Here is a 17,448-nt window from a genome sequence, read left to right on the forward strand (position 1 = left end):
ATAAATGAAATTTCACATGTAAGTAAAAGATCTAATTCTCTACCTTCTGTTAAATTTTGAGTAATTTCCGTTGACCGAAAGTAGTAATTTACGCTAGTTTCCATTTCTCAAAAAACTAATGTAAATTTTTAAAGTACTAATAATATTGCGCACTATTATGCACTTTTTGATTTGGCGTTCACTTGGTGTGCAATAAATTTGTCTACGAGATTTTATTCTATTTTTTAAACTTTAAGTATTTAAAATGGATTTAAAATCACGTCTATAGCCGGAGTTCCCATCCCCTGTTATTTTATATAAGAACGAGAAAAATGGCCCGTTGAGGAAGAATACAACGGGCGCTAGGCTGATAGTGCTGTCTCTTTACTCTAAACTAAAACCACCCCACCCCACCCCCCTCCCTCACACACACCACCCCCCACCCCCACCCCCCAAAAAAACATGTCTGTCGTCCCATTCAACGAAATATAATTATATACTTTTTCCAGTGTCCGCCCCCCTCCCCGAAAATTCTACCCCCGCCCCCCAAAACTTCAAGTACCCCCACCCCTCTCCGTGGAGGAAAAAGTCTGAAAGAAACACTGGTGTCGCGCTTAGCCACTACCGGAAGAATTGCTTTAAAGAAATTGCAAGAAAACCACTTTTTAGATTAGACACATTAATTAGGCGGTAATTTTATTATAGAGTATCGATTACGACATTTCTTTTGAGTTGGGGCGGGGGGGGGGGGGGGGGGCTCAGACGTTCTTACGCGGGGGTGGGGCTTAGCCCCTACCCGAAGAATTGTATGAAAGAATTGTATGAAAGAAACTCTTCACGCAAACCACTTAGATTAGACAAAATTGCCTTTTTATTCAATGTTTACTTGAGAATCAATGACGTCATATTACTCTGTGCACTCTCCGGCTTGAGATTATTTTCTACTCAATGCTAAATGTGACGACGTCATACTTCGTTTTTCGAATTACTATGCATGTTTTTATTTTCCTTGTGTTTTCTCTACAGCGTTCTTGTCAGACAGATAGATAGACAGACAGCGAAACTATTATTATAGACGAGAAAAATGGCCCGTTGAGGAAGGATACAACGGGCGCTAGGTTGATAGTGCTGTCTATTTTCTCGGTACTTTAATCTATTCAAAATATAATCATAGACATATCCCTAAAACATGCACCTAATCTCATTCATGACAAAGGTCGCATTAAGAGTTTCTTCCAGGTAACTCTACTTGGGAGGAGGGGGCTTCGCCCCCCTCCCCATCCCCCCCCCCCCCCACACACACACTCCAACACATGTCTACCGTCCCATTCAACGAAATATAATTATATACTTTTTCCAGTGCCCGCCCCCTCCCAGAAAATTCTACCCCCGCCCCCGAAAATTTCAAGTACCCCCACCCCTCTCCGGGGAGGAAAAAGTCTGAAAGAAACACTGGTGTCGCGCTTAGCCACTACCCGAAGAATTGCATTAAAGAAATTGCAAGAAAACCACTTTTTAGTTTAGACACATTAATTAGGCGGTAATTTTACTATAGAGTATCGATGAAGAAATTTCTTTTGAGTTGGGGAGGAGGGGCTCAGACGTTCTTAAGCGGGGATGGGGCTTCGCCCCTACCCGAAGAATTGTATGAAAGAAACTCTACACGCAAACCACTTAGATTAGACAAAATTGCCTTTTTATTCAATGTTTACTCGAGAATCAATGACGTCATATTACTGTGTGCACTCTCCGGCTTGAGATTATTTTCTACTCTATGCTAAATGTGACGACGTCATACTTCGTTTTTCGAATTACTATGCATGTTTTTAATTTGCTTGTGTTTTCTCTAGAGCGTTCTTGTCAGATACATAGATACACAGATAGATACACAGACAGCAAAACTATTATTATAGACGAGAAAAATGGCCCGTTTAGGAAGGATACACCGGGCACTAGGTTGATAGTGCTGTCTCTTTTCTCTAAACTAAAACCAACCCACCCCCACCCCCCAACAACCCCCACCCCCCACCCCCCTAAAAACATGTCTACCGTCCCATTCAACGAAATATAATTATATACTTTTTCCAGTGTCCGCCCCCTCCCCGAAAATTCTACCCCCGCCCCCGAAAATTTCAAGTACCCCCCACCCCTCTCCGGGGAGGAAAAAGTCTAAACTAAAACCACCCCCCCACACACCATCCCCCCACCCCCCACCCCCACACACCACCCCACACGCCCCCACACACACCACCCCCCCCCCCCACACACACACACCACCCCCCCCCCTAAAAAAACATGTCCACCGTCCCATTCAACGAAATATAATTATATACTTTTTCCAGTGTCCGCCCCCTCCCCGAAAATTCTACCCCCGCCCCCGAAAATTTCAAGTACCCCCATCCCTCTCCGGGGAGGAAAAAGTCTGAAAGAAACACTGGTGTCGCGCTTAGCCACCACCCGAAGAATTGCATTAAAGAAATTGCAAGAAAACCACTTTTTAGATTAGACACATTAATTAGGCGGTAATTTTATTATAGAGTATCGACGAAGAAATTTCTTTTGAGTTAGGGAGGGGGGGGGGGCTCAGACGTTCTTACGCGGGGGTGGGGCTTCGCCCCTACCCGAAGAATTGTATGAAAGAAACTCTTCACGCAAACCATTTAGATTAGACAAAATTTCCTTGTTATTCAATGTTTACTCGATAATCAATGACGTCATATTACTGTGTGCACTATCCGGCTTGAGATTATTTTCTACTCTGTGCTAAATGTGTCGACGTCATACTTCGTTTTTCGAATTACTATGCATGTTTTTATTTTGCTAGTGTTTTCTCTACAGCGTTCTTGTCAGATAGATAGATAGATAGATAGATAGATAGACAGAAAGAGAGCGAAACTATTATTATAGACGAGGAAAATGGCCCGTTGAGGAAGGGTACAACGGGCGCTAGGTAGATAGTGCTGTCTCTTTTCTCTAAACTAAACCCACCCACCCCCACACCACCCCCCCCCCCCCCCACCCCCCAAAGAAACATGTCTACCGTCCCATTCAACGAAATATAATTATATACTTTTTCCAGTGTCCGCCCCCTCCCCGAAAATTCTAGCCCCGCCCCCGAAAATTTCAAGTAACCCCAACCCTCTCCGGGGAGTAAAAAGTCAGAAAGAAACACTGGTGTCGCGCTTAGCCACTACCCTAAGAATTGCATTAACGAAATTGCAAGAAAACCACTTTTTAGATTAGACACATTAATTAGGCGGTAATTTTATTATAGAGTATCGATGAAGAAATTTCTTTTGAGTAAGGGAGGGGGGGGGGGACTCAGACGTTCTTACGCGGGGGTGGGGCTTCGCCCCTACCCGAAGAATTGTATGAAAGAAACTCTTCACGCAAACCAATTAGATTAGACAAAATTGCCTTTTTATTCAATGTTTACTTGAGATTATTTTCTACTCTGTGCTAAATGTGGCGACGTCATACTTCGTTTTTCGAATTACTATGCATGTTTTTAATTTGCTTGTTTTTTCTCTAGAGCGTTCTTGTCAGACAGAGCGTTCTTGTCAGATACATAGACAGACAGCGAAACTATTAATACTAACGAGAAAAATGGCCCGTTGAGGAAGGGTACAACGGGCGGGCGCTAGGCTGATAGTGCTGTCTCTTTTCTCTAAACTAAAACCAACCCACCCCCCACACACTACCCCCCACCACCCCCACCCCCCACACCAACCCCCACCCCCCCCCCCCACACACACCACTCCCCCCCCCCCACACACACCGCCCCCCACCAATGTTTACTCTCCGGTTTGAGATTATTTTCTACTCTGTGCTAAATGTGTCGACGTCATACTTCGTTTTTCGAAATACTATGCATGTTTTTAATTTCCTTGTGTTTTTTCTAGAGCGTTCTTGTCAGATAGATAGATACACAGACAGCGAAACTATTAGTATTAACGAGAAAAATGGCCCGTTGAGGAAGGGTACAACGGGCGCTAGGCTGATAGTGCTGTCTCTTTTCTCTAAACTAAAACCAACCAACCCCCCCACACACCACCCCCCACCCCCCCCCCCCACACAACACCGCCCCCCCACCCCACCCCCCCCCCCCCCAAAAAAAAACACGTCTACCGTCCCATTCAACGAAATATAATTATATACTTTTTCCAGTGTCCGCCCCCTCCCAGAATATTCTACCCCCGCCCCCGAAAATTTCAAGTACCCCCACCCCTCTCCGGGGAGGAAAAAGTCTGAAAGAAACACTGGTGTCGCGCTTAGCCACTACCCGAAGAATTGCATTAAAGAAATTGCAAGAAAACCACTTTTTAGATTAGACACATTAAGTTACGCAAATAGTCCCTGGATCGAGCATTTCCAAATTAGCATAACTAAATGAACAAAGATTTATATAAAATAATAAACGTCTAAAATAGTTTAGTATATAGAAACTCATTATTATCTAGATTTAAATCTAGATAGGGAAAGAGTTATCTATATTCTAGATCTACGACTGGTTTGCTTAAGTCTAGTTTTTTTTTTTATTGTATTTATAACTAATAAATATTTGATTTGACCTAGATTCTAGATCTAGATCTATAAATAACTTTCTTAGACAGATTGTAGAGCTAGAGAAATTTATTGTAAAACTAAATAAAAAAGACAGTTGAAAATTTATATAAGTGTTGGAACGTAATAAAAACAGCAAACGGACGTATTGTTAAAGTTATGGCTGACAGAAAATTAGCTTTAGAACGCGATGAACTTTTGAATGGGCCACAAAGTCTATGATGGAAGCCGCCATGTTATATTGTACTAAAAGGTAAACTACACATGTGACGTCACTATTCAGTCAAAGAAAGCCATTGTTCTAATAATTTAAAATTAATGTGGTTAATCTACCTATGAATAAATCAATAAATTAATTAAAGTCTTTAAATAAATTTGTGATTAACAGTCTGTCTGAAAACAAAAATTGTTCTCTACCTACATACTATTTTACAGCTCTCCACCTAGCGCCGATTCTTTCCAGTATGCAATCAGACAACCAAAAAAAACAAACAAAAAAAAAACAAATAAATATTCAAACATGTAAACAGACTTGAGTTTTAGTAGTATATAGATAGAAAGATAGATAGATGATTTTAAAGTCTTCAATGCGGCTTTGTTTTTACGTTGGACACTTGAATATTCGTAAACAAGTCAAGTCAAATAAAATGTTATCTTAGTCCTCATATATTACTCAAGAAGATTTTTTTAAATAAATGTTCTACGGAATATAGCAGAGCGTCATATATTCATGAGACATGAACAAAATGTAATTAGTTCTCACTCGACGGTTGTATCTTTCCTGCAGTTGCCCAAAGACATTATCCGTGTCAAGCTCTCGGTCTATCCCCGTCTCTACCACAACATCACTGACCAGATGTACGGTACACACTCGGCACTGAATATTTATTTAACACCAGGTACGTTTAAAATAAAATGATCGCTTCATACTAAATACAACATAGATTCTAGTTTATCAAGGATATACCAAGCCTTACTGGTAAGAATTCATTAGTTTAATTTTTATTCCAATGTAGGCCCTATCTACTGCCAAAAGTTTGGCTTGTTTTGATGTGTCAACAGTTGGTGATTCAGTCAACGGATCCTGCGTTGATACACATGGTAAACTTGTTGTGATGATGCTGGTGTTGTATTGTTGGTGCAAGTAGAACTGGGCGTTTTTGTTTATATCTTAGAGCGTGTGCATATCTTTTTCTAATGCTGGCATTATATTCATATTTATAGTAGTGTAACTCGGTTCTGAATTGTTTCGTTTAAGAGACAGTTTTATAAACAACTTATGCTTGTATGGTAGTCATATTACTTGTAATTTATGTGTAAATCGCAGCCACCAGTTTAATGGACATCTTTTATTCTAGAACTGATATTTTTTTTAAAGCAAAGCACGAAGGGAAAGAACCTGCTAGCACAATTGACATTTAGCTTGTGGCTATAACGTCCCTTTAGTTTATGTAGTTTTTTGGCGATATATTACACATAGTCTAACATTCATTTATTTTATAGTGCTGTTTTCTTTTTCTTTTTTATCTATCAACAATTGTATGACAAGTTCAATCCAGAGGCGTAGCGATGGGGGGGGGGGGGGGGGGGGGGCAGGGGGTACATATGTCCCCGGGCGCCGACCTTAGGGGGCGCCAAAATGGGTTGTAAAAACAAATTAAAATGTCATTTTAGCTGCATTTTTGCATTATAAATAGTTTGAGGGGACGCCAAATTGAAAGTTTGTCCCCGAGCGCCGGGAAGGGTCGCTATGTCTCTGGGTCAATCATGCGGTGCAATCTCTAATCCAAAAGAAGAACAGTAATTCCATCTGCACTCACTTTGTTACTTTTAATTATGTAATGGTTAAGTTTTGGTTTTTAAGGATTGAAACCTTGAAAAAGAACACTACACTCTTGAATCAAAGCTTTGTTTCAAGTTATTCCAAAAAAAATGTTTATGTTATTATTTTTCTATTTAGGTCATGTCAATATATGACGTCATGTCTTTGCAGGTCAAGAATATGTGTGCGCCATTTGTGGTTGTGTTGCTATGGTCATTAAAATATTGGGGGTCGGCGTGGTCGAGTCGGTAAAGCTCAAGGTTGCTAAACCGAAACGCAGAGCCGGCGTTAGGAATACGCGGGGCCTAGGGCCAACCATCCGCGCGGGGCCTGCTTTTTTCAATTATATATATATATATATATATATATATATATATATATATATATATATATATATATATATATATATATATATATATATATATATATGTGTGTGTGTGTGTGTGTATAGTCCTATATAATATGCATACACACATAATAACACATAAATGTTTTAGAGTCTATAAGACTTTAATAACAGATGTTTACCTCTCCCACGTTTTAACCCAATGTTCTTAGGGGGTTTTTAGCGCAATTTCCATTCTGGAGGATTGCGTTTATTAACTCGTCTTTTCTGGGAATGGATGAATGGATGGTTGGATGGATGTGTATCCGCAGCTTTAAGTCGTATCTCCTCCTCAACGAAGCAATATCGAGGACTAGTTCCAAAGCAAATATGTTAAGCAAGTTATCAGGATGAACATAGGCCAAAAAAATTCCAGGTTTCTTTCATGGATATCCCGGAAAAGCCAAAAAAACCTCGAAAAAATGCAGTTTTTGGCCCATATCTCAGCAGCCAGACCACTTAGCGACTTGAAACATGTACCAATCGATTCCTGCCATAAAGTAGAACAATATTGCCGAAGAAAGTTTTCAAAAATATCCTTTCGTTCGGTCACAAAATTTTTTTTGAATTAATTAAAATTTGGACCGAATTAGTAGGCATTTTATCCAACCACACCACACGCGTCATCACGTTCAATAGCTGCGCCATCACGTTCAATGGCTGCGACATCACGTTCGGTAGCTAGGCGCGCAATGGTTTTTAGTCATGTTACTCTATCTTCTATATATATAATTCTCTTCTGGGATCAGTTAGAAAACAAGCTGCAAGCGCGCCTTTGCAGTCCCCTCTCTTCCTCTCTATCACTATCACTACCACCCCCACCCCACCCCCACATGATCTGGTGAGCGGTGTTCACTCTGTTTACATTTTACAATCATAGAGACGGTTTGGTAACGGCTATTAGGGGCAGATAATTGAGTTTGAAAAGATTTTACACTTAGAGGAGGTAACTAAGAGGAGGCTGCTTTCACGTGGGGGGGGGGGGGGGGGGGGTTAGTGTTTTTAAGCAAATATTTTCAGTGGCAGCATTGGTACTGTCGAATTGACAAATTATAAATTACTGAAAAGTAGAAAAAAAAACAACTAAATAGCGGCGTATGATACGCAGCGGGTCGGCTCGTTGTAAATAAAACATGTAAAATACTGAAATTTTTTTAAATAAAAAACGTTTTAATAACTAACCAATTGTTTTATTAACCCTGCTCTTGATTTACGCTACGACAGAGCTATTTTTAGATAACATAAGGAAATTGCGCTAAAATTGTCTCTAGACTTTTTTTAATTACTTGTTTTTCTTGCTAAGATATTTAATAACTTTTGACAGATATGTAATTCATACCAAATCACTTAAGAAAATTCAATCACGTGCCAAATAATTAGGAAAATAAAGTTGTTTAAATTGTTTGTTGATGACTAATTGTTAATATAAAAGCATGGGCGTAGCGAGGGCGGGGGGGGGGGGGGGGCTGACCGCACCGGGTGACACATTTAGGGGGGGGGGTGACACCAAGGCAAAAAAATAGCAAACATATACAAAAAATGATAGTTCCACTTTAAAAAGTGGTTAATTAGAGTGTTAAATAGTCTTTTAAGAGCAAATTTGATAAATTCCGACAAGGGTGGAGGGGGGGGGGGGCTGGTGGTGACACCATGACGTAAACCTGCTAATGATAGAGAAAACATGCTACATCAACACTTTTAACTTTCTTTAAAAAAATAATAATAAATCACTCTGTCTAATGCCCCTTGATATAGATCTTAAGGGCCTCCTCCCCCCCCCCCTCATCGCCCTCTTCCCATCCCTCTGCACGCAACTGAATGTTAATTTTGTTATAGGGCTACATATACGACATCTACAACAAGAAAATCAGGACTAGCGTTCATCAGGTCACTAACTGTCTACTACAGGCATCCCTCTGCTCACTAAAAGGACGTCTTCATCGGTCCGCATACAATAGAGTATCTTTTTACCTGTTTCCCAAATTTACATCCCATGTCAGGTCGGGGGCTAATTCTCGACCGCCATCTCCAGTCAGCTCAGGTCAAATGCCAGGCGACCGTACCCTACACAAAGGGGAGGTGTGTGACACTGTTTTTGTATCGAATTACGGCCTTTCCCAGTTCAGGTGGGTGATAACTCACTAACATCAACCATGGCCTCAGTTTTAAAAATCAACAACTTCGGCATTCCACAATTTAGTTTTTCCCCATTGAATTCAGCAACAATTTATTTAAGTTTACAAACTAATTCAGATAACAATGACAGTGTTGAAGCGTGGGGCCCCTTCAGGCGCGGGGCCTAGGGCGGCCGCCCCGTTTGCCACCCCCTAACGCCGGCTCTGCCGAAACGTCTCGTGCGCGAACCCTCGGGCAGATGAGGCTCGCTAGCTGGGGACAGCCACTCTTCTAGGGGAGACAACTCCACAATCAAACAACTGCTGCCTTATAGTTTGTTCTTAGTTGGACAAAGGCTATGGAAGCAAATCCAAAAAGAAAAGCAGGCTGAAATCGGAGTCAATGGCCTCAATCGCGCAAAACCAGTTGACACGTAATCCTTAATTGTGATGGAAGCATGGTCGAGTCGGCAAAGCTCATGGTTGATAAATTCGAAAAAAGTCTCGAGTTCAAACCCTCTGGCAGATAAGGCTCGATCCCTCCCAACACTAAAAATTAAGAACGAAGAAGAAGAAGATTAAAATATTGTAGACATTTATATGTGTGCTTTGATTTCGTTATGTATATCTTAAAGAAGGTGTAAAGTGGTATACACGTCACAATCTTCATAAAGTGTCTGTAATATTACAGGTAAAACACATTTTAAAAAAACAAAAGACTAAAACACCTTATGTGGTCTTGGTTATGCCCCAAACTATAATAATAAATTACTTGTTTTCTCCTGTTTTTTTATTTGAAAATATTAATTTAAAAAAGCAGTGTTACAATCGTTAAATGTATTATAATAAGTTGTCTTTTTAGATAGGAAAAAATATAATCTAGGTCGAAACGTCCATAGTATTTGTAAAAGTCTTTAACTTGTGAAGTAACTAACACCATCTGTTTTATTACTAGTTCTGATAGTGAGGTGTTGCAAGGGTACCAGAAAAAACATGGACCAGTCCACTACAACGATTTGCAAACCAGCCTCCAGTATGTTTATTCAAACAGATTACACTCATGAAATATAATGTTACCATGACATATATGTTTGGCTTACAACCTTGCATCTTTTGACTGTAAATACAGTTTTATCATTGAGTCGACTGGGGAGTTGTGTTGCCATTTTGGTCAGCCGCAGCTTAGATTTAGTTATTTAAATAACTCATTTAAAATAATTGAACAAAATGTTACATCCGAAATGTTTTTGGTGGGGTGAAGGGGGGGGGGGGGTGATGAGCTTGGACAAATAGGTGTATTCTAACAGCTGGCGTAAAGGTTGTGCGAAATTTCATAAATCGTAGATCTTGTTGCGGTTTCTTTAGAGATGAAAACCTGAAAAGTTTTAATTTTAAATATGTGTCTTTATAATTAAAAGTAAACGAATATTTATACTCCTCAATATTTTAACACAGATATATATTCTGGGAATCAAATTGTATTTCAGGCATGATACTAAATGGTCATTTAAATATTGATACCAACTAATTTTAGTTAAGGGACAGGCGTGGCCTATGCTGTAGAGCACTTGGCTGCTAACTTGAAAGTCCTGAGTTGGAATCGGGTCCAAGTATGTAGAAAGTGCGCACCGAACTCAAGTTAGGGAAAGGAAATGCAGCTGGGTAAAGTTTCTGACTAAACCTTCTCTTCATATGCCGAGGTAAAGAAAAATATAGACTCTATTTTATCTGCCCAATTGATCTCTAGGTCTAAAAGAGGATTTTTAAAAAATTTAAAGTTAAGTAAGTTTAAGTTTGATAAACTAGTGATCTCCCTTATATAAAAAAAAAACAGGGATGGCAACTCGGGTAATGTAATTGATTTTTAATCTATTTTTAATTACTTACACACCAAGTGAACGCAAAACAAAATGTGTATAATAGTGCGAATATTATTAGTACTTTATAAATTCACATGCGCTTTTAAGAAATCGGAAATTACAAAAAATACTACATCCGGTCAACGGAAATTACTCAAAATTTGAAAGAAGGCAGAGAAATAAATCTTTTACTTACATGTGAAATTTCATTTATCTATCTGAAAAAGTACTCAAGTTATAGGCTTTTGAACATTGAAAGTAGAAAAAGTTCCACTTACGGTTATCAGAAATCGCTCAAAAGTTGAAACGGATCTACGACTTTGATAAAATACTTACATATGAAATTTCATCACCCTAACTGTAACGGTACTCAAGTTATCGTGTTACAGACAGACCGACACACAGACAGACACACACACACATATAGACACACAGACACACACACAGACACACACACAGACAAACACACAGACACAGAAACACACACACACAGACACACACACACACATACATACACACAGTAAAAAGGTGCATTCCTCCATTACATACCTGAGCAATAAATCACAGCGGTTTAGAAAAAGTGGTGTTATTTTCGTCACTGTATTGAAATCATGACCCACATTTTGTCACCTGAGCTACCATACAGTCCTATTTCTATGGCTTTATCGAAACGCTGCACTAGAGCCTTTTTATTATATAACCTCCAACTGTGTGTAGTAGAGCGAAACGGTTACATTATATGTGATGGTAAGTTTACACTTTATTTTATGACATGTTATTTATACAAGTTAAGTTCGTTGAAACTAAAGGTTAAAGCGTTGTTAGTTCAACCAGGCGGTCACAGTTAAATCTGCCTTGTACAATATTGCTGCGCTGATTTATTTACTTTTACGTTTTTTTAATGATATTCTTTACACCTTGGTAAGCTACAAGTAGAGCATATCGTTTTTTCTACTTGAATTATAATAATGTTTCCGAACGTGTCCACTGGTGGTTTGTGCTTAAAGTAACATGGCAGTGTAAGTTTAGGTGAATATAGGCTAAAGTACAGTGCTTAAATCGGCAACTGGTATAATGGAAATAGCGTTCAACGATGATGGAATAGAAAGAAAATAATGCGGGAGTGATCTCCCCTAAACTTTCTCGAATATTCTTATATAACTCGGAATATAGACAAGATTTTTAATTACTTAAACTTTTAAAAATAGAATAGAATCTCGTAGAAAAAGAATTGCGCACCAAGCGAACGCCAAAACAAAATATACATAATAGTGCATAATCGTGCGCAATATTATTAGTACTTTATAAATTTACATGCGTTTTTTGAGAAATCGGAAATAGCGTAAATTATTACTTCCGGTCAACGGAAATTACTCAAAATTAGACAGATGGTAGAGAATTAGATGTGTTACTTACATGTGAAATTTCATTTATCTATCTGAAATAATACTCAAGTTATAGGCTTTTAAAAAATTCAAAGTAGAAAAAGTACCACTTCCGGTTATCGGAAATCGCTCAAAAGTTGATACGGATTTACGATTTTGATAAAATACTTATATATGAAATTTCATCAACCTAACTGTAACGGTACTCAAGTAATCGTGTTTACACACAGACAGACAGACACACACACACACACACACAGACATACGTACAAGATTGCAAAATTATGTTTTCCGTATCAGTGATGTGTAAAACGTCGAGATTTCGTAAAAATCTCGATTTTTTTTTTGCACGATTACAAGACTTTCTCAATACTTCGTATATACGAGAAAGTAAAATGGAAAATAAACGCTGCTAAACTTTCTGGAATATTAGCACATGACAGTAATGGTAATTCAGTGGGGTCGGGCTATGGAATTATAGAAGTTTGACACTCAATGACCCATATAGAGGCGAAACAGAAAGGTGCTTTAAAAGAATACAATATAAAAATATCAAATTATCAGAGTATGGAAATACTAGCCGTCGGTACCCGTTACGCGTGATGTATAGGCCTATATATTTTAATGTTACTCTTGTTTGAGAAAAATATTTTATAAATGAGTTATTGGTCCAAACGCAATGTCCTTTACTAAACGTACAATAATTTTAGTGAAAAGGCAAAGAAATAACTAAATAGCTAAAAATCCGATACATTTAAAATAACACAGGCTACCAATAGAAAAACCAAATTATATACATGATTAGTCAACACAGCACCATATTAATTTAATAATAATAAATGCACACACTTATTAAGAGACAAATGTTTCAATTAAAATCCGGGTGTTCATTTGTATTTATGTTGCTTTTTTTTAAAAAATTGTATTTCTTTTAGCCGAGAAATTGTATACATTTTAGAGCGTAAGCCTACGTCTTGATAGGTAGATCTATAGATCTAAATCAAATTTGAATGTAATAGTTCATTTCTTTATATCCTAAAAGTGGCAGAAAACGCCATTAGTTTTTGTGTTCTTTCCATAGTTAACCATGTGCCTTGTGACGTCGTTAGTTATTGCGTTCTTGTTTCGACAATAAACACTTTTCAGGCGGCATAGCTAGAAATGTGTTTCTACGTTTGAATATGCCTTTATTTTTATTTTCCTTATTTAAATAAAATTTAGTTCATAAATTTAAAACATCCACCATATTTTTTTTTCAAAAAAAAGGTCCGTATCTTTAAGTTCTCCATATATCGCTGAAAATGCTGATCACATCGCCTAAAAAATGTTGCAGACAGAGAGAGAGAGAGAGAGAGAGAAGTGCACTCATGGGCTTTTATATATTAGGGTAAAAAATAATTACTATCACTTTCTGAATATCGTTGAAGCTTTGACAAAACCTAGAGTCTAGTTAAAAATAGAGTACTCATGTATCTAATTTTAACCCTTAATATTATCGCAATAACACACAACCACAAAGTTACTCATCGACGCACACATACAGAAAAGATTTCAAAATGGTTCAACTGACTTAAGAATGTGTAAAATGGTCTACATTTTTTACCCGGTTACAAACGTTTATTCAAAACTTTGTATATATGAAATTTTAAATATATTAAAGACATCAAGTGATCGAGAAAAAAGAAACCAGATTTAACTTAAATAAATTTGAAATGTGTGTATTATTATGTTTGAATATAATAGTGATAGAGGAAAAAAATTATCAGAGCTTATAGCAAAATAAAATAAATACAATGAAAGTATCAATTAAAAAAATTATTTCATGTGAACATTTCCTTATTTGAAGCTAACTATGAAATGTAAAAAAATTTGTGTGCAAAGCTTTGTTATAATTTAGTAAGACAGATTGGGTTCTAATGAAAACATGAAATATGTCGGGTGAATTTAACACAAATAATATAAAATTACACGTTCAACAACATAATGCCAATTAGTGTACACCTATTTAACAACATATGGTAAAACATAATATGAAAGTTAAGTTAGACTTTGAAGCTCAAAATCAAATATATGACCCGTAAACATTTTAAATCTTAAAATACCAATGCCACTTTATTTAATTTTTCAGCAACGTTACTTACTAAATTATAGCGTATGTTATTTACACTTGCCTATGACGTGTGTTATTTACACTTGCCTATGATGTATGGTATTTACACTTGCCTATGATGTATGTTATTTACACTTGCCTATGATGTATGTTATTTACACTTGCCTATGATGTATGTTATTTACACTTGCCTATGATGTATGTGGGCTACAGCTGTATTTTTATAAAATCAAATATTAATGCTAGACCTGACCATTAGAACAAAAGAGTTCTAAGTTTTTGTCTGATGACGTAATCCAGCTCCCACCTGGAGACCACGATGACGTTCTCGTCCAACACAGCACTGAGCAGCTCGTCAGGTAAATGATGCAGGTGTTGTTTGTGGACCATGACGACGATTCTAGACGGGTTGGCAGGTGTCTGGGAGTAGATGGCGCACCTGATGGTAAACCACATCCAGTCGTCTGCTCTGAGAAAGTTTTCACTGAACACCAGAACGATCCTCCAGCTGGAATTGAGCGCCTCGACCAACCCGCGCGCCACGTCACACCCAGGTAAAAGGTCACGGTCACGTACAAACGCCTTCAGGCCGAGAGTCGTTTCCAAATACGGCAAGAGAGAATCACAGGCGAACTTGTAATCTTGGTCAGCGTATCCGATAAACACGCCCATCGTGTAATCGTTCGGCTTGTGGTACTTAAAAGTACCGAAAAGATTCATCACATATGCCTTAACATAATTATAATTTTTATTGAATATAAAAACCGTTAAAAATCCTATTCCGGAAACACAGAATATCACCATGCTCAAAGAAAAATAAAATTCCCCCATACAGTTTTGCCAGAGTGTATCAAGATTCTTATAGCGGAGCGTGTTGGTCAGCATCCCGTCTTTATCCATGCACGTGTAGTTCCTGTTGTTGTCCAATGTCACGAGCGTGTTTTGCAGCCAGTGAAGAAATTGAATGTTGCTACACTGGCAAGAAAATACGTTTCCAGCCAGCTTCATGTAAAATAGTCCATTCCGGAGAACTAACTCGTCAAGCTGTTTCTGGACATCCTTGTCTATTGATGTTAAAGCATTGTCACTCATATCCAGAATGATAAGATTTGGGGTGTGGTGTAAATTAAATGGGAAGTAAAGGAATCGATTATTTGCAAGGTTTACGGCTTTTAAGTTAGAGTTAAACTTAAAAATATCAGGTGCCGGCAGGTTAAGTGCGTTCGAAGACAGGTCGATCCATTGTAGGTTTTTCAGATGTTCTAGGTACCTGCCGCCCTTTGAGCTCATCATAGAAACTACCAGATTACACGTTGACATAGCAACCTTCTCCAGCAGCGGCAAGGCATCAAAAAATGTTTCTGGAATTAATCCCATATCATTAGCAGAAAATATAGCAGTTTTTATTGAAGGGAATCCGGATATTTTGAATTTAAAATTATACAGTCCACAATCTGATAAATCCAAATAGTCAATGTTGTTAGTGCCCCATAACACGATGCATAATTCAAAACCATATTTGTCTATCAGTCTACGAATGCTAATATGTTTTAGTGACGATGAGAATCTGAGACCAAGACAACCGAAATTTTGATCGTTATTGTTCACCGAATGCGTTTGTGTTGAAATTATATTTTCGTGAGAGCTGTTCTTAAAGTTCATTTTAATTAGCTGTTTAGAATAAAGTGATTTTTTCATGAAATCATAATCTGGATTTTCCCAGAACGTTTGCAAGTTAAATCTTGACCTGAAGGTGTCGGAGAGTTCAATACGCTCTAAATTCCGGAACCTTAGAAGCTGGAAGTCTGCAAAAATCTGACCAATCAGCGGATTGTCACCAAGATCTAGCACTTTAAGGCAGCGATCCCACACAAGGCTATGCAGAGCGTTCACATAAATCAACTGCACATAGCTAGATTTTAATGTAAATTCTTCAACACAAATTTGTGTTAGCGACGACGTAATGTTTTTGCTTAAATAACTGTCACCATTAATTAAATTAATGTCTAGTCTTGTCCGGCTGATTGCTATGTCTTGCAAGGTGATAATTTTCATCGTTCTTCCAGCAAGACACTCGAACCATTTCATAGCGGGTTTGACCCCTATAGGGACTGTTATCACACGTAGTATCTCTAATTTATACAGCTGACAAAAACTGTTAGGACTAATATAAAACATGTCGAAAAAACGTGTTAAGACGAGCTCTCGAATATGTGGTACCATAACAAAACTTGTGCTGTTTACAAACTTTGCCTGACCAGATAATACCAACGTCGACAAGTTCCTTAACTGTAGAAACTCTGGTCCCAAAGATAGGAATGGATCATTAACATCACGTGTCAACAGTACTAGAGACCTAGGATAATCCATCGTAATTTCATTTTCATCGTTCTCATGTTGACATTTCAAGTAGAGATATTTCAATTTTTGTAATGGAGTGAATGCCGTTGATTCGTTTAAATTTAAATTATTGCATTCCATGTTCAGTTCTTCCAAGTTTTCAAGCCCTGAAAAGGTTTCCATAGTGACGAATTTAATGCCATTGTACGATAGAATTAGAGTGCGAAGCGAATGCAATGAAGAAAATATTCGATTTGGTAAGGTTTCTATGTTGTTGTTGTTTAACCATAAGATTGTAGTGTTCACAGGAAACCAGGTGTGGTTTAATTCAAGTAAACTTCTGAAGCTGCAGTCAGTAAAAATATCTGTCATGTTTGAAATTATCCGACACGGTGAGCTGGTGTTAGGAGATATAGTTGTTACAGTATCGTGGACTTTTTCAGACTTGATAGTTTGCACAGTCTCTTGTTTTTGCAACGTTTCGACATCATCATTTTTGCTTTCTAACCCAGCATGTTCCGTTGGTAAGCAACACACAATGAGTAGAATAAAAAAACACACGCTCTGTTGATTACTTAACATTTTGCTACTTGGATGAAATTTGTAATTTAAAAATAGGAATCGATATTTAATGATTTATTATAATTTGAATTTCAACTAAATAGCTTAAATTAATCATTTGTAGTGCTACAAGAATTATGTTAGTTTACTAGCTTCTGCATATGGCAAAGATAGGCATTGGTTAAATCATTATTACTGAATGAGAGCAAAGAATTTGGCAACGTTTCCTAAAGAATAAATCTCACTTTTTCTTTGAATACTTGAAATATGTGATATTTTGAATAGGCCTACATCTTTTCAAGCCAGTGTGCACATTTCCAATTATCTAGT

At 37.8% G+C, this 17,448-nt stretch overlaps 1 protein-coding gene across 1 annotated transcript; it reads right to left on the reverse strand.

The window, feature by feature from the left end:
- Positions 1-13,986: 13,986 nt before the first annotated feature.
- LOC131940221 (toll-like receptor 4) lies at positions 13,987-16,740 on the reverse strand. Its single transcript, XM_059298849.1, has one exon. The coding sequence runs from the start codon at positions 16,738-16,740 to the stop codon at positions 14,473-14,475; it is 2,268 nt and encodes a 755-aa protein (XP_059154832.1). The 3' UTR covers positions 13,987-14,472.
- Positions 16,741-17,448: the final 708 nt, after the last annotated feature.

This window comes from Physella acuta, unplaced genomic scaffold, assembly GCF_028476545.2.
Source record: "Physella acuta isolate Inbredline_101_S28 unplaced genomic scaffold, ASM2847654v3 ptg000312l, whole genome shotgun sequence".
Classification (NCBI taxonomy): domain Eukaryota; kingdom Metazoa; phylum Mollusca; class Gastropoda; family Physidae; genus Physella; species Physella acuta.

Coding starts and splice junctions, on each gene's coding strand:
- LOC131940221 (XM_059298849.1), bottom strand. CDS start 16,740: ATGGAAACCTTTTCAGGGCTTGAAAACTTGGAAGAACTGAACATGGAA.